General features: G+C 44.1%; 1 protein-coding gene and 1 non-coding gene across 2 annotated transcripts; one reads left to right on the top strand and one right to left on the bottom strand.

The window, feature by feature from the left end:
* Positions 1–1048: 1048 nt before the first annotated feature.
* Positions 1049–1104, bottom strand: LOC112246638. The gene has a single exon (XR_002952951.1). It is a non-coding gene; the product is annotated as a U7 small nuclear RNA (small nuclear RNA).
* A 638-nt stretch (positions 1105–1742) lies between these two features.
* Positions 1743–6525, top strand: LOC112246553 (triosephosphate isomerase B-like). The gene is made up of 7 exons (XM_024414948.2): positions 1743–1932; positions 3796–3919; positions 4091–4175; positions 4462–4594; positions 5202–5287; positions 5534–5621; positions 5844–6525. The coding sequence occupies exons 1-7, from the start codon at positions 1824–1826 to the stop codon at positions 5960–5962; spliced, it is 744 nt and encodes a 247-aa protein (XP_024270716.1). The 5' UTR covers positions 1743–1823; the 3' UTR covers positions 5963–6525.
* The last annotated feature ends 14747 nt before the right edge of the window (positions 6526–21272 follow it).

Raw genomic sequence — 21272 nt, 5'->3', positions numbered from 1 at the left:
CTGCACTCTTCTGCACTGATGATCTGAAATGACAGGACAGATGAAAGCAACATGGTGGGGTGCATATTGCCTACAGTGGGATTTATTCACATGTACAAAAAAAATGAAAAGGAGGATAGAGATGATCTACTTGTTTAGTCAGCATCAGTTTTCAGTTCCAGTTTTTGTACCAACACTATCAATTTGTCAGCATCAGTACATTTACAAAAATGAAAATAGGCCTATTGTATCAAGAGGGCAGGTGTTGGGTTGACAGTTGGTTCAAGCACCAGTCTGGACTACAAATCAGACTTTGCTACAGTGGTGTCAGAAGTGGGATGGCCTCCAGTTGTGGCCATCGAGAGCACATCCCAAATGTGCCGGTGTGAGTAATTTACTAGAGTAAAGCGTAAGGATGCACACTCCGAAGAAAGGGAGCAAACTTAACACAATAATAGAAACCTCGTCAAGGTGTTCTGATCTTTTGGCGTAACTAATAGCTAATGTGCTGGGTTGACATCACTGAGTGTTCAAATCTACATCAGGATTACTACCCCATGATTGAAATGTTTATCTATTTAATCTTTATTGAACTAACCAAGTCAGTGAAGAACAAATTATTATTTCCAATGACGGTCTACCCAGCCAAACGTAGCAGGGCCAATTCTGAGCTGCCCTATGGGACTCCTGATCACGGCCGGTTGTGATACAGCACGGGATCGAAACCGGGTCTTTAGTGACGCCTCTAGCACTGCAATGCAGTCCCTTAGACCGCTGCACCATTCAGGATTTTAAAACATACAGTGAGTGAGTGATTCCCAATTATAAACCTGGTGGTTCGAGCCCTGAATGTTGATTGGCTGACAGACGTATACCAGGGGTATGACAAAACATGTTATATGCACTACTCTAATTACGCTGGTAATCCGTTTCGAATAACAATAAGGCACTTCGGGGGTTTGTTGTATATGGTCACTGTACCACACCCTTATGCCTTACTGCGTAAATATACACTCTCCTTCAATCTGTAACAGAAAACTCAAATGTATCTTCTTTTTCAACAGAGATCGGGGGCTTCTTCAAATGAAGATGCCTACTTGACAAATACTAAAAGAGCAAATTTTCCATGACCATTTGAAGGTCACAAGCGTTCTTGTAGGTTTTACCGTCAGTGTTTGTGCCAGAGTTAGCTCCAATCATGCGTACAAAAAATATTTTTAATAATTATTAAATTATTAAAAGACAAACATGTTGTAATGTTACATAAGATGGCTTGTTTTGTTGTTTAAAAAAAGCCATTTTAAAGACAGATGGCCTAAAAAAATGCGAAATGCATGCTGGGTATGCAAATTACAAGATTGAATTGCTAGCCAATCAACCCGCTGAATTCTCTCAGCTTTCCTGCGTGAGAATGGGTTCATTCGATTTAGCAGGCCCTGCTCGCCGTTTGTAGGAATGGCCATTTATTTGAGATAACCGCACATTTTCAGTGGGTTCTCTGTGAGAATGTTCGACATGTTTCAATGTATTTCATCCCCATATACTGAAACATAAATAATATTTTCACGCTTAAAACAAAGATAGCCTAATTTGAAGAACATTATTTTTTTTGTGTGAAATTGGAGCCTAGACTCTTTATTCTACTGAAATTAAAGGCTACCATTGTACATAAAGAAACGCTTTTCTGGGCGTGTCTCTGTAAACCAATAGAACAAACTGAGAGGTGGGGTTACGTGGCCCGTGATAATAAATACAGTGAGTTGCTCACGAGTAGTTGCGCTTCTCCCCAAAGTAGGTCCATCTAGCTCTGTTTTAAGGCCGAGGAACGACCCCAAACTGCAAATATGTCCAGAAAATTCTTCGTCGGTGGTAACTGGAAGATGAATGGCGACAAGGCAAGCTTGGGCGAACTCATCAAAACCCTGAACTCTGCGAAGCTCGACCCCAACACCGGTGCGTGCTTTAATGTTTGACTCGTGTAGTAGACAGTTGATCTTTGAAATTGTGTAACTTGTCGTATTGGGTTGCCTGGTGTAGCCTATTCAGTTGAGTTGACAATCGCACGGCACACTTGTATTGTGAAACAACAAAGAATAAGGAAGGTCATTTTCTGTTATCAGTGCACGAATCAATGGGTGGTTAACCCAGCTATACTCCGGTAGGTCCCTTTTTTTTTTATTGCCACTTTCACAGGGGTTTTAAATTCTAGGATACCCTGACCCCAATTGTGGCCTAATTGTGGTGCGATAGCGACAATTTGTGGAACAGAAATCACCAATGCAGAATACATAGGCCTATGCCTATTTTGGTACTGAAGCCCACTATACTCCTTTGTCAGGGGATTTCAACCAGTATTTTAAAACGAACTAGGATAGAAAACATGACTTGATAAGTGGATTTATGTCAGTGGGCGTACGTTCCGAACAGCACGTAGCCACTACTGTCTGGCGCAAGCGAGGGGCGAAATGTCTGTTCTTTGATGTATTGTAATGATCCATCCGATCGCGATCCCTGTTCATATAACTACCAGGAGGACCAACTGTGGTTCACTGCACCATCACGATACTTTAATGTAGAAATACATTCTACCGTTAGACACTAACTAATTTATGCCCAACCTACTCATTTTATTAACCAATAAAATTGAGTTCTCCGCCATGAAGATGTTGCTTCCGCCATTCTCTATCGTGGATTTTCAAATTGCCACAGACGCGTAAATGCAATATGCCCTGTTTGCATTTGAACACAGGTTCAAGAACAGGCTAAAGGTACTTAGTCACATTTTATGTCCTTTTTTTGCAGGGTACGCACATGGGTGTTTATTGCGCACTCCATGGAGCAGCAAATATAAGGAGACGTTCTGTCCGTGTAGTAGCCGACATTTCAGTGTACAGCCACGGACTTCACCCCACAGAAAGGGCCACCCCTTACAACTCGTCTGCACAGTACACACTGACTGACGCATGAAACAGGACGCTGCATGTGCCAGCAGATGACAAACTCGCGTAGGCTTTTCCCATGTGTCTCTTTCTAGAAATGTAAAGTCAATATTCAGTCACTACTTCCCTTGGCCATTTTATGAACCTGCAGAGTATTTTAAATTCTTTATCCTGTGGTTGACCTTTGAACTTATAAGGTCCTGTTCGACCCCAGCAGAATGTGACTTTTGTGAGTTGAGTTCTAGTGACCTTTTGGTGGTTGAACTAGGACCTTTTTGCAGCGGGGAACTGACTGTTGGCAGGGATAAATGACCTTTGCAGAGGGAATAGTGACTGGAGGTTTAATATAGACTCACTTAACCCCAAGATACAGTTACGTTGCTAATGTCAGTGTATGCCTACTGTACGCCACAACACTAGGGATATCCCAGTTGTACAGTGTGTACTATGCTGCAGACTCAGGTATTGGACTGTATAACCAACACTGTGGATCAAATAGGCCTAATAATTTTGATCGGTAGGCCTTGTTGCTTTATATACTGAAGTGAATAGTAGTGGGGCACTACATGGATTTGTCACCACTGATACTCAATATCACCAATCACTGTGTACCTATCCTTAAGTTTTCTGAAAATATTACTAACATGGGCATCCATGTAAACATCAAGGGGCAAATCCTGACTTCCACTTAGAAATTTCACTTTGTCTCACACGTTGACATCAATGCATGACGACTGAGGTGAGAATTTTAACTTAAGTGGAATTTAGGATTCACCTCTAAGAATACAAACTGGTCCAGTGTTAGTCGGTCTGCTATTTAAACCCTGAGAATAGTGCTCAGTGCATGACCGTGTTGGTTCTCTCTCGGTGCTTGCAGAGGTGGTCTGCGGCGCCCCATCAATCTACCTTGAGTTCGCCAGGGCCAAGCTGGACCCTAAGATCGGAGTGGCCGCTCAGAACTGCTACAAGGTCAAGGGTGGTGCATTCACCGGGGAGATCAGGTAATGGACATGATCTGTAACTGCGCATGCTAGTGTCTTCGGGACTCTCGTGCTTTACTGAACCAAACATTGTAGGCTGACCGATTTTTAACAAACTAAATCTCCTTTCGCACACTACATTCTTTTCCCCTTCTCTCGCTCTTCCTTTATGCCCCCTCTTTCTCTCCTCAGCCCTGCGATGATCAAGGACGTTGGCGTGCACTGGGTGATCCTTGGCCACTCTGAGAGGCGCTGGGTCTTTGGAGAGACTGATGCGGTAAATGGCTTATTTGATGGAGTGCTCTTGTTTATGAATGTGTCATCTTGGGAGGAGTAGTCTTTGGAGGTGGCAGACGATCACAAGAACAGGGCCATGACACAGTATTGGATTTTGTCTTTCAACAGTGAATTGACCTTTTTAAAATGACAGAATTTGAGGAGCAGTGACAAATCATTTGAATCTCCTTTATATTTATTTTTTGATAAACACTCAAGGTGTTGATCAAGTAGAGGAAATGTTAGCCAATCACAGGTTGTTGTAATATTGTTAACTGTCCTGACAGCTTATTGGTCAGAAGTGCGCCCACGCCCTGGAGAATGGCCTGGGTGTCATTGCCTGCATTGGTGAGAAGCTGGACGAGCGGGAGGCTGGCATCACAGAGAAGGTCATCAACGCACAGACCAAGCACTTCGCAGGTATCGTAACCGTCACTGAAATCACTGATTCATCATGAGTGTTACACAGGACCACAGATTCTGCTCAGGCGTACACATATTATCAGAGTGCTGATCTAGGATCAGTTTGCATTTTATATCTTTGAAACTTGGCCCTGACCTTTATGTAGCTGATGTGAAATGGCTGGCTAGTTAGAGGTGGTGTGCGCTAGTGGCGTTTCAATCGGTGACGTCACTTGCTCTGAGACCTTGAAGTAGTGGTTCCCCTTGCTCTGCAAGGGCCACGGCTTTTGTGGAGCGATGGGTAACGATGCTTCGAGGGTGACTGTTGACATGTGCAGAGTGTCCCTGGTTCGCGCCCAGGGCGAGGGGACGGACGTAAAGTCTATACTGTTACATTTAAACATGTCAAGAACCATGTCAGTAATATATAACAATCGTATAAACGGCATAGGCCTTTTTGTATCTGGAAAGCAAGCAATGAATTTGCAACTACTGTATGTATAGTGTGTTACATGGTTATCTTGGTTATATCTAGTGTCCATGATGGCACTTTGTCCATTTTGAGTTCTCCCTTTTTATTAATGTGAATGCAGTACTGTATTCATCATGTCAATTCTGTTTGCAGACAACATTAAGGACTGGTCCAAGGTTGTTCTGGCCTATGAGCCCGTGTGGGCCATCGGCACCGGCAAGACCGCATCCCCCGCCCAGGTAAGTTTCTTCTATTGTCGTCCTTACAATTGTAAGACCTCAATGGAAAGAACCTGGGACAGATGGGGATGTGACTAAAAGCCTGAATCTCTTTACACTGTATATATTCAGTCTAGACTAGAGCAGAATGTGTTGTCCATTTGAGATTCATCACTAAATTGAAGACTGAAGTCATAACATACTGGACTTTGGAACCCATATTCATGTTTTTATTTTTATCTTTTATTTCTTATCTTTGTCTCTCAGGCCCAGGACGTTCATGACAAACTGAGGCAGTGGGTCAAGGCCAATGTGTCTGAGGCAGTAGCCAACTCTGTCAGGATAATCTATGGAGGTGAGACTGTTCATCTGCTTCACGTTTAAACACACTTAAGCTGTTAATGCCACGACCACAAGTGGGGATTAATAGGTTTTGTCATTGCATAGCTAATCTAATTCAAGTCCGGGACATGCAGTGGTAGGTGCGTACAGTGGACTCTTTTTCTCCCCACCACACTGTCCCTCTCTCTCCTAAATCCATTCCTCGCTCATATCCGTCTGTTCTCTCTCTTCTCAGGTTCCGTGACAGGTGGCACCTGCAAGGAGCTGGGAGGCATGAAGGATGTGGACGGTTTCCTGGTTGGCGGCGCTGCACTCAAGCCTGAGTTCGTTGACATCATCAACGCCAAGCAATAAAAAACCTGACGTGGTCAGACCCATGTCCATATTTGAGGCCAACTCCATTCAGATGAAACGTGACCCATCATCCTCAACTCGGCACCTAGAACCCCCTTCCCTACCTCCTTTTTTATTCAAGTATTTGTGACAATGTCTTTACCTGTTTCCCTTTTTTTGGTTGAATGTCTCAAAGAAAAGGGACAGATTGACTAGCTTACTATACAGCAGTGAAAGGTGTTCGTTCTACTGAGATGGTGTGTTTTTTTTTGTACTGGCCTCCACTACTGTTTTAAAGGGACTGCGCTTGACAATACCTTTCTGGATGGAACAACCCATGCCTTTTACTTGGAAGTTTACAAGCTTTTATGTATACAGTGTCAACTAGCAATGTCAATCAGATTCACTTGCCTTTGTACTGAAGCTGAGTCTTTGTAACTATGTTATATGGCTTAGCCCTTCCCATAGAACACATGATCCTCTCCGGTCAGGAGGGAGGCGTCCGTTTAGATGTCAGTGTTTGGTCATGGCCGACTGAGGGGGGTGGGGGCCTAGGAAATGTTGTAATAAAAGGTTTTAGACTAGTTGTCTTGTTTTATTTTATGTCTGTGGACACTGCATGATCTTGACTGCTACAAGGCTGCATTCCTACTCATGTGTAAAGCTTGTCAGACTACAGTATCTGGTGGTGGTACTTTGGTAACATGACGCCAAACTCCTGCGCGTTCATGTAGATAATGGTGCAATTCACATGTCCACTAAGCGACACCAAATCACCACTATCATAAACTAAATATATTTCTCTTCAGCAGCATTCTTAAAGTGGAGCTGTTTATAAAGGTCAAACACTATCCTATTTTCTCTAGTGGCTTCTTCTCACCTTGAACTCTGAAGCTGTCAAATGATGTAATATGCCAGGGAGATCTGTAGCTAAGAAAGTAGTGTCGTAAGCTGTTAGTAGCCCATGTGCCTCATCTGACTAATTTGGTCCATTTCCCCCTCATTTAGCCTACTGTTCTGACTTGTTGGTGCACATGTAGCCTACAGCCTGTTTTGGAGATGTCAATGAATATTCTAAGCACTTTCAATGCCCCCTTCCTTTAAACAATTTTAGGGGAGTTTGCCCCACCAAGATTTACATGCTAAAATCACTGCCATGAAGACTCAAGGCTGTAATCGCTTCCAAAGGTGCTTCAATAAAGTACTGTGTAAAGGGTCTGAATATACTTACCTTTTTTTTTGTTGCCTGTTTTAGTGAAATCTCATTGAATATTGTAAGAGCTTTCATTGTTTCATAACCCCTTTATTTATCCAATAGTTTTGACTTGGAGTGCAGGGACAATACTGTAAGAAAGGCTCATGTTATGAATTCTGTCGCTGTACATTTCAAAAGTGCTGAAATAGTTCTAATGACTGCGTCAGTCCTAGCTCGCTCGCTCATTCATGTCTTAATCTAAATTGCGGATTGCCTCTTATCTGCTCGTCCCCTTATGCCAAAGTTTCATCTCAAACCACATTTGTTTAAGCAAGTCCGTCACATGTTATTTTCAAAAGGTAGTAAATAAGACTCAATGAACTGTTCTGCAGTGGAAGGTGTTGGGACAGCTTGTGGACACCGTTTGTCAGCGTTATAGTCCAATTAATGTAGTGTTGTGTAGTGGCTTTGCTGGCATGCATCTAAACAATATTTTGAGTTTGCCCCACCAAGATTTACATGCTAAAATCGCTACTGATTATAATCAATGGGATCAGTGGGATGGCGGATGACCACAGCCGCCAATCTAAGAGATGTAATTATGAAGCTCTCTTCTCCTGAGGGGAAACATGGCGCAAAAAAAAATGTAAATGCTAGCACAAACTGCGATGGAAAAGATATAGTGTAGTCTGGGCACAGAGGTTTTAAAGACGGCTGATACATCTTCACAAGCCACGACCCTCCAGTCACACTCGTGGGAGGACAGCAAGATGCTGATCTTGGTCTTCAGGCAGGTAGACACTATCGATCACCCCTTATAACGAGCCGCCAAGGTGCAAAGGAGGGACTGAATAGCCACCAACACTGAGTCGCGCAGGAGCCCGGTGGAGGTAGCCGGGGGGTACTAAAATGTTCTCTCCACCAACAAGAGGTGTGTGAACAGTTTGATGTTCCCCAATGCTGGGTGACCTGAGTGAAAACGTTTGTGAACCCCTGCTATATCGCACAGTAATAGGCTACTGTAGCCTACCCATACGGTCAAATATTTTACATAAACTACTGGTCTATTTACTGTGTTGGGAGAATGGTTTAATCGTTTGTAGTAATGATGTATCCGGCAAAGGAATGTGTCAGTTTCTGAAAGAGAAAATAATGGCAAATGGTTGTGCACCTGTCAGTGAATGTTTAAATTCAACAGAAAACTGGTACTGACAGGAGGAGCAATATGAGTCTGTCAGAGGTTGTCACACTAGATGGGGATTGTGATGGAGGCTTTGATGGTCCACACAATGAAGAAGCAGATGTCCTTTCCAGTGATGTGGAGCTGACCTTGGACCTTGTGCCAGTAAGACCCTCCCTCACTCCCTCTTCAATTGTAAGGTCCCATGCACCATAGGGACACTTGACCTCCACCACTATTGTGGTGCCCACCAGACCCTCCGGTGAGGCACCCAGGATCCCAGACCCCGTGATCTAAAGCCCGGACTCCTGCATATCCATCCCTGTAGCCATTTGAATGCCTTGATGCCCTCCTCTTCGTTATCTGTAGCCCACTTTACAGACAACATCCCATCCAATGACTGATCTGAGGACCCTTTTTTTATAGCAGCGACAGAGTAATGCACTTGGCCCTAACCACTGCTCCATAATTTCTGTCAGTTAACCTCCCTCTCCTCATGGCCAGTTGGGGTTGGTGCGCTGTCCAACTGTTGCCTGCCGTATATGTAACAGATGTAAATCGTACTCTCCTTGTGTTGTGTTTTGTCCAAATAAATCACATCAGCCAGTGGTCCCAGTTGCGCATCATTTATTTCTGTTGCTGTTGTTAAATGGGAAACAGCACGTTAGTTGTGCAGGGCTTACCGATATTGATGGCTGTCGATGGCAAAATCTGTAGCATGAAGACAACTGTGTTTGCAGTGGGCTTATGTGACCATTACATCGGTGTATGCTAGCTAACACACTTATTTACAGCAATCATATGCCAAAGCACCTCCCAGAAAGCCCCTCAATCCCTAACAGGTACCATATACCCACACATGTATAAATCAGTAACGTACAGCAAGCTTCGCTCTCGTAGGTAAAGCCCTGATCATGTTTCCCAGCGTTCTATTGAACCTTTCGACTCCCCCGTTCCCCATTGGATGGTAGGGAGTTGTGTGCAACTTCTGGACTCCTGCAGCACTCAACAACTCAGCAATCAACTTACTTTCAAAGTTGGCCCCTTGGTCAGAGTGGATACAACGAGGAAAACCATACACACAGAAGATGTTGTTCCACAGCTGAAGGGCCACTGCTTTAGCTGATTGGTTCGGACACAAGAAGGCATGGGCCATCTTAGTAAAATGATCAGTGACTACCAGAACATCCAAGGACTTGTTGTTGGAGTCTTCAGCAAACCAGAAGTCCACACACACCAACTCGACGTACTCTCTCACATCGGACTCCTGACCATACCAGAAGAACCTCTGTCTCATCAAGTACAACGTCTGGTGTTGCCCCTGATGATTGGCTTCATCGTGGACACCCTTCAAAACTGACGCCCTCATTGAGGTGGGTACTACATACTGGTACGTCTTCTTCTTTGACAGCAAACTTTTGGCAACGCGATATAGTACACCCATTTTCAGAGTGAGCTTCTCCCAGGTCTTCAGAATCCGCAGAGCCTCGAGTGGTTCATGGTCACATTCCCTCCTAAAAGGTCTACGGCCCCTGTCCACGTAGAAGACAACTCTGGCGAGTGCGTTATCCTGGCGCTGCTTTGATATCAGGTCGTCACGGGATAGCACTTTCACATCTGACATCTCAGATGGCACCAGTGACTGAGTGAGCTGAGGCAGTAGCAGCACACAGTTCTGTAGACCAGCCTCCCCTTGCGACCTCAGGACTGCTGACACCGCTTCCTTTGACAGTGAACCAGGAGAAGGATAGGAGGTAGTTTGGCAGTCCATGACAATTTCACTGGTATCTGCCTCAATTGACGGTGAGCAGCTTTCGAGGTCGAATGGGTGGTTCGACCAGCGGAACACATCTTGCACCTTCTCAGCATGTACTCCCGCAGCTTCTTCCAACAAAGGCCTTGTATGGAACCCTTGTGATGCGGTGGAGAGCGCTCAGCTGCACAAATGGCTGTCTACTGAGTGCATCAGCAATTACATTTTTGGGACCGGGGATGTACTTGATGTCAAACTCGAATGGAGCGAGTTTAGCAACCCATCTCTGTTCACAGGTGTCCAATTTGGGCTTAGACAGGATGTACGTTAATGGGTTGTTGTCTGTCCATACAGTAAAAGGCTTGCCCCTTAGCCAATGACTAAACTTCTCACAGACGGCCCAGCATAAAGCTAAAAACTCTAACCTATGGGCAGGATACTTTGACTGTGCATAAGTAAGTGATTTGCTATCGAATGCTAAGGGTCTGGCTGCAGACCCATCCTCTGGCACCTGGGAGAGGACAGCACCTAATCCATTACTAGATGCGTCTACAGACAGCAAGAAAGGTCTACTAAAATCAGGATGGGCTAGCATGACCTGATCGAGGAGAGCTTGTTTCAACTGACTAAAGGCCTGTTTGCACTCACTAGTCCAGTCTGCTGCTGTAAGTTTCCTATGTATTCCTCTTTTCATCTTGCCTTTCCATTGGCGTGGTACCTTCGTCCCAGTTGTCAGCCCATGCAGCGGTTTAGCGATGGTGGAGCACCCCTCAATGAACTGCTGGTAATAGACTATCATTCCGAGAAAGGACCGAATCTTTCCCTGGGAGGACAAGTCCGTGTTATCCTCCATGAGATAACTTCTCTGTCATCCCTGCAATAGCCTTCACTTTTTCTGGGTCTGTGGCCACATCTCCGTCACTGATGACATGCCCCAAGAACCGCACTGACCTCTTCATGAAATGGCATTTCTTTGGAGACAATTTCATATTATGGGTTTTGAGACGCTCAAAACTGACTCCAAGCGTTGCAATCCAAGTTCTTCAGTTGGGGCAAAAACCAGCACATCGTCCAGGTAGCATAGAAGGCTAGAATAATTCTGATCCCCAAAAATGCTCAACATCATCCTCAAGAATGTAGCTGGGTTGTTGCATAGTCCTTGTGGAAGACGGTTATATTCGCATAACCCAAAAGGAGAAGTGAAAGCTGTAAACTTCTTGTCGTCTTCATGCACCTCCACATTGTAGTAGCCCGAGGTCAAATCCATTGTAGAGAAGAAGGCATTGCCACCCAGGGCCACTAGAGCATCAGCTTGGTGAGGTAGAGGGTGACCTTTACGGTGCGAGCATTGAGCCATCGGAAGTCTGTACACAGTCTCAGATCACCAGACTTCTTCCAGACCAGCACAAGCGGGGAAGCATACTCACTGCATTTCCTGATTATCTCTCGCTCTTCCATCTCATCCAAGTCCTGCCTGAGCTTGTCATAATGGTTAGGGGAGAGCCTACGGTAAGGTAGCCTAGAAGGCTTAGTGTCACTGAGTCTGATGCGATGGACATATCCAGTAGCCTTCCCGCAATCTAGTTTGTGCTGGGAGAAAATAGACTCGTAGCGGGCTATTAGCTGAACTAGCCTGGCCTTACACTGTTTCGACAACTGAGTGGACTCAATGCCAATGTCGCCTAGCCCTAACTCGTGCAACATCTCACTTGTCACTCTGTGTGGTTTGACGCCACTGTCAACGGTCAAGCTATCTCCACTACCATTGTCAAAGTCTGGATTGTCATCCATTTTGTGTACCTGTTGCACCAGGGGGACCGGATCGACAGTGGGCCCATCAATGTAGTCAGTGTCAAAGTCCTCTAATGCCATGCAAGGAAAAATGCCCGCTATCTTGGCATTGCGTCTCACTGTTACTGGCTTTGGTGAGGGATTGATAACTTTGACAGGGACCCAGCCATCGCTCCACAATGTCGCTACTGTCCTCCCCACTAGAATGTTTTTCGGTCTTGTGCGTGCCCTTGTAGGCTCAATAACGACAGCGCTGCCCGCGGATACATTTTGAGGCATACACAACCGGCCCCAGACTAAATGTTCCTGCATGGGCTCCAATGTGACCGCCCGCTTCAGCCTTACCGTGCCCACTCTTTCTGGCACTTCGGTTCCTTTCCATCTCTCTACATTAGCCAGCAGACGGAACAGTTTGTCATCTCCATTGTGTTCAGATGATGACATCTTCTCCCAGAAGTCACCGTTCGTCTTCAGCTCCCTGATGAGGTGTTTTATCACATTGCTGCCTAGGATGAGCTCATCACGTTGGCCTTCCACTACTAGAACAGGGACAGAGACACTGCTGCCATACACAGACAGATTCAATTCACACACACCTACAGGCTTGGTCTTCAACCCCGCAGCCAACCAACACCACTTCAGTCAGACTGAGGGAGCCACTCTTGAGCACACCTGCTTTGCATGCCAATAGAACCACTGTCAATCATAGAGCTCACCTCTATAACATCCCCCAGTAACACACTAGTATAGAAGAGTTCCTCATTGTGGAGCACTCTCTGTATATTTTGCATAATGACTTTTTCATTCGACTTGACTTCATCACAAACATTTGAATATATGGACTCTAAATCTACACCACTATCTGATTGGGGCACCTCACAAGGCCCAGCACTTCCCCCCACCCCGTGCGGGCCAGCTAGTTTTCCTGCCGCTTTTGTCGTGTTGCTGTTTGATGGAGCTATGGGAGTTACCGATGAAGTTCGAGGACATTCTTGACATGTGTGCCCAGCTGCATAACAGAGGAAGCAGAGGTGGTGTGGATAACAATGATCCATTGTGTTGTGATTCGCATCCCCACACACTTTGCATCGCAAAGACGGGTTCTCCCTTCTCCTGGGCCTCCTCTGGAAACGGTTATCATAGCCGCCTACAGGTTATTGTGGCCTCTGCTCCAAGACCCGTTCAAGCATGGCAATCACACGATCCAATACCTCGGATGAGCCATTTGTGAGCTGCAACAAGGGGTCCGGGCAGTTTGCAACAGCCGACACTGGCCTACTTACTTCCTGCGTCAGTGTGGTGACCAGTGGGGGTAGCCGCAAAGGACGTGGAGCCTTGCACTTCCTCTGGTACTCCTCCAGCCTGCCATGGACCTCCATGAATATGGTTTGCGCATGAATATCAATGACAGCTCTGGGTTTGGACAGTGCTTGATGAATATGGGGTCAGAACACGTGATGGATTGTCTAGCTCCTTGTTCTGCCTCTTCAAACAGTCCTCTGCCACCTCTATGGCCCTGTTTAGTCTGATCCAGTAATCAAATGGAGTCTCCCCTTCCATTGGCAAAGTAGAATAAACATCAGCTAGGGGCATGTGAGAGTTGATTGTGTCGCTAAAGTGATGCTTCAGAATGTCAAAAACTGGTCTAGGGCCCTGGCTTAAGTCAACTGGGTTACTGCGTAGGCTTACTCTTACCAAGTCACATGCCCGACCTGACAGCTTACCCAAAATTTCATCTGAACTCTCCTGCCCACCATAGCCCTTGTTCTGCATGTACACTAACATGGTCTCCTCCCACTCATGCACTGTGCATTCCTCTTAACCATCCCTCCTGAAAAACACTGTTTCCCTGACATCATTTTTCACCACTACATTTAGACTAGAGCTGGTCCCAGCCTTGGTACCACCAACATAATCAACCTTCTGTCCCACCCCATCTCCCATAGCCTTTGATTCCAAACAAGAGGCATAATTTTCACCTATGGAGTAACCTATCTACCTAACAATGCCCGCCAGGAAATCCAGACACATCCTCCTTCCTAGGACTAGGTGAAACAGGTTCGAATGCACTGAATTGAGGTAGCTCTAAATCATGTGGAAAGCGCACACTTGCCTGTGTCATTGGCCTAGCCAGAGGTGTGGAAGTAAATGGAGAAATTGGTGCCCCCCTACCCACTGGCGGTGAAGGGTTAAACATGAGAACTCCCCTACCTCTCCCAAAACTTTGCATTTAAAACATTTTTATTTTTATTTTTAATGTAAATATTAAGTCAAAAAAAAAATCACAATTAATATGAACACTTCTATAAAATCAGCTTGAACATAATGCACTCAAAATAAAAGTTCAGTAGTAGTGGTCTAACAAGACCAAGAATCAATACAGAAAAGTAACAAGAAACGCCTTAATAAATAGTTGTCGCCACCGTGTGGTAGAAAATGGCGACGCCCTCACGTTAATGGGCTTCGGAAGGTTACTAGCGTAACAGCACAATTACATCACTAAATAATCATTGCATCACCACATACAAGTAATAAACAGTACATTATATTTCCCCCACTCACTCATGCTATCAGGAGCTCCCTGAGAATTCCACTTGTGCAGAATGCGAAACCTAGGCCTCTGGCGTGCATGAGCAACCAGAGTACTTCCTGAAGCCGGGTCTCGGATCCCTCCACGTGACGTCCGGCGAAGACGAGTCACGGCACCAGTGTAACAGATGTAAATCGTACTCTCCTTGTGTTGTGTTTTGTCCAAATAAATCACATCAGCCAGTGGTCCCAGTTGCGCATCATTTATTTCTGTTGCTGTTGTTAAATGGGAAACAGCACGTTAGTTGTGCAGGGCTTACCGATATTGATGGCTGTCGATGGCAAAATCTGTAGCATGAAGACAACTGTGTTAGCAGTGGGCTTATGTGACCATTACATCAGTGTATGCTAGCTAACACACTTATTTACAGCAATCATATGCCAAAGCACCTCCCAGAAAGCCCCTCAATCCCTAAAAGGTACCATATACCCACACATGTATAAATCAGTAACCTACAGCAAACTTGTACACATTGTAAAATATAAAACAGTATTCAGAACGTGACCTACCCCTTGCATCACATTTTCATACTGGGAAGACCTGACGTTCGCGATCTCGCCCTATCTGCAAGCGGGGCCAATCACAACACACCTTATTGTCATCAGAGTTGAACCAACCAATAATAATGCTTGAACATTAAATACACATTTCTTTAGAGGCAATTGGAAACATAACCAACCCTGTTACATATAGCCTCCTGCTGCTTTGCTGACCACGCCATGCCAGCCAGGATGCCTGCATGCCCCAGGTGCGCTTATTTTTAAAACTTCTTCGGGATGTCCCTTCCACGGGACGGTTGAGCTAACGCAGGCTTATGCGATTAGCATTAACAAGAACATTTCCCAGGACATAGACATATCTGATATTGGCAGAAAGCTTAAATTATTGTTAATCTAACTGCACTGTCCAATTTACAGTAGCCATTACAGCGAATGAATACCATTCTATTGTTTGAGGAGAGTGCACAATTTTGAACATGAAAAGTTATTAATAAACAAATTAGGCACATTTGGGTAGTCTTGATACAACATTTTAAACGGAAATGCAATGATTCATTGGATCAGTCTAAAACGTTGCACATACACTGCTGTCACCTAGTGGCTAAAATCTAAATTGCACCTAGGCTGGAACAATTCATTATGGCCTTTCTCTTGCATTTCAAAGATGGTTAAATTTTTTTACAAAAGAATGGTTGTTTTTTTCATTGTATTATCTTTAACCAAATCTAATGTGTTATATTCTCCTACATTCCTTTCACATTTCCACAAACTGTGAAAAAGTGTTTCCTTTCAAATCGTACCAAGAATATGTATATCCTTGCTTCATGGCCTGAGCTACAGGCAGTTAGATTTGGGTATGTCATTTTTGCCATTTTTTAAATTTTTTTAAAGGGGCGGATCCTTAAGAGGTCCGGTACAGACAGGGTGACAGGGAGGGTAGCTGATGTTCTGGCTCAGGTTCAAGGAGACATGCCGTCCCTCTGATCCTGCCCCGGAGATGGTTCCTTGGCCACTGAAGATCCTCGTTTGGGGGCTCTCGGGACAGAGGGTTGTCTTCAACTGGGTACAGGTCCTCCACTGACTGCACCTGGTTGGGCACGGCTGGCTTCCTCAACTCGCATTCCACATCCGTAAGCCCGATATTGTGAACCACCAAAATAGGCTGCATGACTAGGGCTGTTGCGGTGACCATATTACCGCCACACCGGCAGTCACGAGTCATGAAGCAGTCAAATTCCACGTGACCGTTTAGTCATGGTAATTAGGATTCTCCAAGCTCTGATGTTGCTGATGGTCATTAGTAGCCTACCAAACATGCTAACTGCCTGGTACTCTGCACTCTATTGTCCCTGTAATCACTTTGACATCAATGCAAACGTATCAAAAATCTAATCAAACACTTCATGAGAGCCCATGAGCTCATGTTGTGCAACATTTCTATAGGCTATGCAATTGTGTGAGAAAACAGAGTGATGGCCTCTATTAAAAAGAGGAGGATCCCATCAGTGTTATATAGGCTAGACCTACTATATTCATTTCTCAACTTTCCTAATATTAAGCACATTGCTTATTTTACAACAGGAATATAGCCTACCTGGCTGGCATGGAAATTAACCATGAGAATAGCGTCCTCTATTCGCTATTTAAGTGCATAGATAGGTATTTTTTCCCGCTGACCCTGTTTCAAGACAGGTGCATGATAATGGTCCATTCTAACTCAAAACAAATTTCACACATATTCGTCAGCCAACAACATGAGTAGGCCTAACGAACAGCAAAAGCACTAGCCTATGTCAAGCTAGCATCAAAAAAACGTTTTTACGTAATGTAGTTGACGCAACAGATCAGAACGTTTAGCTTTAAATGTTGATAAACTATTACACGGAACCCAAACCGGCTGCGAGCGTGCGCCATCATGCGCCATCGTGCATAAATGTATTTTGTCCCCCCACACCAAACGCGATCACGACACGCAGGTTAAAATATCAAAACAAACTCTGAACCAATTCTATTAATATGCCATCATTTATGGCAATTTAGTTAGCCATCGTGCATAAATATAAACATTGTTGTTATTTTACCTGTCCCCCTACTCCACACCACGCATAAAACGGTCAACCAAATCATTTATAGTCATCTCTCCTCCTCCCAGGCCTTTTCTTCTCTTGACTTTATATTGCGATTGGCAACTTTCATAAATTACGTGCATTACAGTCACTGACCTATTTCATCTTTCAGTCACCCACGTGGGTACAACCAATGAGGAGATGGCACGTGGGTACCTGCTTCTATAAACCAATGAGGAGATGAGAGAGGTAGGACTTGCAGCGCGATATGCTGTCAGAAATTGAACTGACTTCTATTTTAGCCCTTGGCAATGCAGGCGCTCGTTGGTGCGCAGGTTAAAATATCAAAACAAACTGCGATTATGCTGAACCAATATTAATATGGGGACAGGTCGAAAAGCATTAAACATTTATGGCAATTTATACAAACTTTATTAATACAATTTATACAAACTTTATTAAAACATATAGGCCTTTGGGCTAGGCTACATGAGGTGTGATACTAACCTTATTAAAACATATAGGCCTTTGGGCTAGGCTACATGAGGTGTGATACTAACCTTATTAAAACATATAGGCCTTTGGGCTAGGCATATAGGCCTTGGGCTAGGTGTGATACTAACCTTATTAAAACATATAGGCCTTTGGGCTAGGCTACATTAGGTGTGATACTAACCTTATTAAAACATATAGGCCTTTGGGCTAGACTACATAAGGTGTGATACTAACTTTATTAAAACATATAGACCTTTGGGCTAGGCTACATGAGGTGTGCGACTATGATTCGAAAAAGTCGCAAAGAAAAGGCATATTTTATTGCCTTATGCTGGGCATCATTCACAAATGATAGGCTAATATTGTCACCCATCAGACTTAATCATGTCTTTACATATACTAAATAATATATGTGTGAAATTTGTTTTGATTCAGAATGAACCAATATCATGCACCTGTCTCGAAACAGGTGCAGCGTAAAAAATACATCTATGCACTTAAATAGCGAATGTAGGACGCTTTTCTCATGGTTAATTTTCATGCCTGCCAGGTAGGCTATAATCCTGTTGTAAAGATAAGCAATGTGCTTAATATTAGAAAAGTTGAGGAATAAATATAGTAAGCCTAGCCTATAGAAAACTGAGGGGATCGTATTATTTGTACTAAGTTTTCCCTCACTATAGCTGCACTTCTCCACATGGGCAGACTTATAGTAGTCTTCTCCCCTTTGAATGCTCACGCTCATCCTTGAAAAATAACATAAGGTCTGAAATAGACACCGAAGTCGACATACTGTACAAACAGTATTCTAGGCTATTTTTTGATCTACCGCTCTGCTAACTAGCTAGCTAAAGTGTAGTCAGAAGTTCATGGATTGGACACAGAAGGTCTCTGATCAGATCGCGCTGGTGAACGGTAGCTGATAGTGTCAGCTAGAGATGATATTTAGGAGCTACCAGCAGGAATTTGTGGTCTTGCTGAGGTCTTCTCTATTGCTAATTACCATTTCAATATTTTGTAAATTGAGGCAAATATATTGATAAAGCTCACCTTGTCCGAGAGAGAATTACAAGCCTACACGAAACACAGATATGTGTTATATGAAGTAGTGCTAAAATTCCAGATGCGAAAATGAATGGTGAAAACACAATTGGAACCATTACCGGATTAATGGCTAGGTCTTATGGGTATTATGATGTGTCCACAGTGCTGGACTATCAGCCATATTCCACATCCCGTCAGACCTTATTGGTTAATTAAACCATGGCATTGTTGAATAATTGTCACGTTCTGACCATAGTTCTGTTATTTTATTCTTTGTTTTAGTATGGTCAGGGCGTGAGTTGGGGTGGGCAGTCTATGTTTGTTTTTCTATGTTGGTTTTTGTGTTCGGCCTAGTATGGTTCTCAATCAGAGGCAGGTGTCGTTAGTTGTCTCTGATTGAGAATCATACTTAGGTAGCCTTTTTCCACCTGGGTTTGGTGGGTGTTTATTTTCTGTCTTTGTGTTACGTGTGTGCATTTTAGATAGTGGTGGATTTTCTTTTCTTTAACTTGGCACCCTGTGGTTTTTGGGTTGTCTCGTTGTGTATCCCGCGCCCTGTTTTTGTTGGGCTTATTATTTTGTTGTGCCTGAGTAAAGCACTTAACCTCAGTGGAACTCTCTCTGAGTCTGATTCCTGCACCCACCTAGTCCCGCGTGACAATAGTTTCTGATTGGCTTGAAGGTCATTCTAGAGTGTGCATTATTTAAGTGATAATGCCCAAAAAGCCCATGTTTGGAGGATATGTTGGCACGGGTGTTGTTAGGCCCGAGACGAAGTCCAAACACCGGCTTCGAGAGCATTATCACTTTTATACAATGGCTTACCTATTCAAATAATGATTTACATATTTTCATAATAAATGTTATTTTGATCAATTTATTCATACTATTTCCTCATTCCACAAGATATAGTCCCGACACAAATCTAGGGTTGCTACCCAAACCGGCTGGTCATTCGTTCTATTGGTTTGGTTGCCAGAGACGTGACCCAGTCGTTTTCTTCTGTATCTATGGATGCGACCCAGTCTGTCACACCCTGATCTGTTTCACCTGTGTTTGTGATTGTCTCCACCCCCCTCCAGGTGTTGCCCATCTTCCCCATTATCCCCTGTGTATTTATATGTGTGTTCTCCGTTTGCCTGTTGCCAGTTTGTCTTGTTTGTCAACCAGCGTTTTTGTTCTCAGCTTCTGCTTTCCCAGTCGCTCTTTTTCTCACCCTTCTGGTTTTTACCCTTGCCTGTCCTGACTCTGAGCCTGCCTGCCTGCCCCTGAGCCTGCTGACATGTACCTTTGCCCCTCCTCTAGATTATTGACCTCTGTCTACCCTGACCCTGCCTGCCGTCCATGTACCGTTGCCAAACCTCTGGTTTACTGACCCCTGCCTGCCTTGACCTGTCCATTGCCTGCCCGTTGGATCATTAAACCATTGTTAATTCGACGTGTCTGCATCTGGGTCTTACCTTTATACCTGATTTAGTCGTTCGTTCTAAATGTTCCATTGCCATACTGGCTGGCAACATTCTAATCCCTTGCTTGCTAGCCAGCCAACTACGGCTAATGTACAGTCACATCAAAAAGTGCAGCCAGAATAGCAGCATAGTAGCTGCATTTGCGTTTGTTTAAGTTGTTTTCTAGTGACATTTATTTGGGTACATCCATAACGATCTCGCCTGGCATAGAAAATGTGTTCTCTCATCAGAACACTGTTGTTCAGAGGAGCTAGCCAACAACACAACTCACACAATCGCTTCAAACTGAAGCTGGAAAGACAGCAAACTAAATCAAATAAAATTGTATTTGTCACATGCGCTGAATACAACAGGTGTATTACTTATTTACTTACAACAGGTGCTGTGAAATACTTACTTACAAGCCCTTAACCAACAATGCAGTTTTGGGAAAATAGAGTTAAGAACATATTTACTAAATAAAGTAAAAAATAAAAAAAACACAATAAAATAACAATAATAGGGCTATATACAGAGGGTATCGGTTAGTTGAGGTAATTCAGGTCATTTGTACATCGGAGGGACAATGAAAATAGTCCGGGTGGCCATTTGATTAAATGTACAGCAGTCTTAAGACTTGGGGGTAGAAGCTGTTAAGGAGCCTTTTGGACCTAGACTTGGTGCTCCGGTACTGCTTTCCATAGCAGAAATATCACTTGGGTGACTAGAGTCTTTGACAATATTTTGGGCCTTCCTCTAACACTGCCTAGTATAGACGTCCTGGATGGTAGAAAGCTTGGCCCCAGTGATGTACTGGGCAGTACGCACTACCCACTGTAGCGCCTTATAGTTGGATGCCGAGCAATTGCCATACCAGGCGGTGATGCAACTGTTCAGGATGCTCTCGGATAGCGCAGCTGTAGAACTTTTTGAGAATCTGGGGACCCATTCCAAATCTTTTCAGTCTCCTTAGAGGAAACTAGCTGCGCTTCGTTTCCTGCCTGTCTGTCTCATCCCGACTCACGACATGTTCATTACTATGGGACAGCTGGAGATCGAATTTGAACATTGAGACAATGTTGCAAATGTTGGAGAGACAGACAGCAAGGTTTAGACAAATATCCACTGTTGAAAAGTAAATGTTAGACTAACAGAGAGATAATGTCTAGATGCTTTTTATTGTCGAGATCAAGTTCATAAATTGCCTGGCTGGGCTGATGAGACAGTGGATTGCTCAGTCAAATGGAACACAGTAAATAGGCATTTTAA

Source organism: Oncorhynchus tshawytscha, linkage group LG03, assembly GCF_018296145.1.
Source record: "Oncorhynchus tshawytscha isolate Ot180627B linkage group LG03, Otsh_v2.0, whole genome shotgun sequence".
NCBI lineage: Eukaryota > Metazoa > Chordata > Actinopteri > Salmoniformes > Salmonidae > Oncorhynchus > Oncorhynchus tshawytscha.
Note: the sequence above shows the minus strand (reverse complement) of the source record. Positions and strands in the feature narration are given on the sequence as shown.

Excerpts from the sequence above, each read along its gene's own strand:
- LOC112246553 (XM_024414948.2), top strand. The coding sequence starts at position 1,824 with ATGTCCAGAAAATTCTTCGTCGGTGGTAACTGGAAGATGAATGGCGAC. Across the intron at positions 3,920-4,090 it reads GCATTCACCGGGGAGATCAG|CCCTGCGATGATCAAGGACG; the intron begins GTAATGGACATG and ends TTCTCTCCTCAG. Across the intron at positions 4,176-4,461 it reads TCTTTGGAGAGACTGATGCG|CTTATTGGTCAGAAGTGCGC; the intron begins GTAAATGGCTTA and ends CTGTCCTGACAG.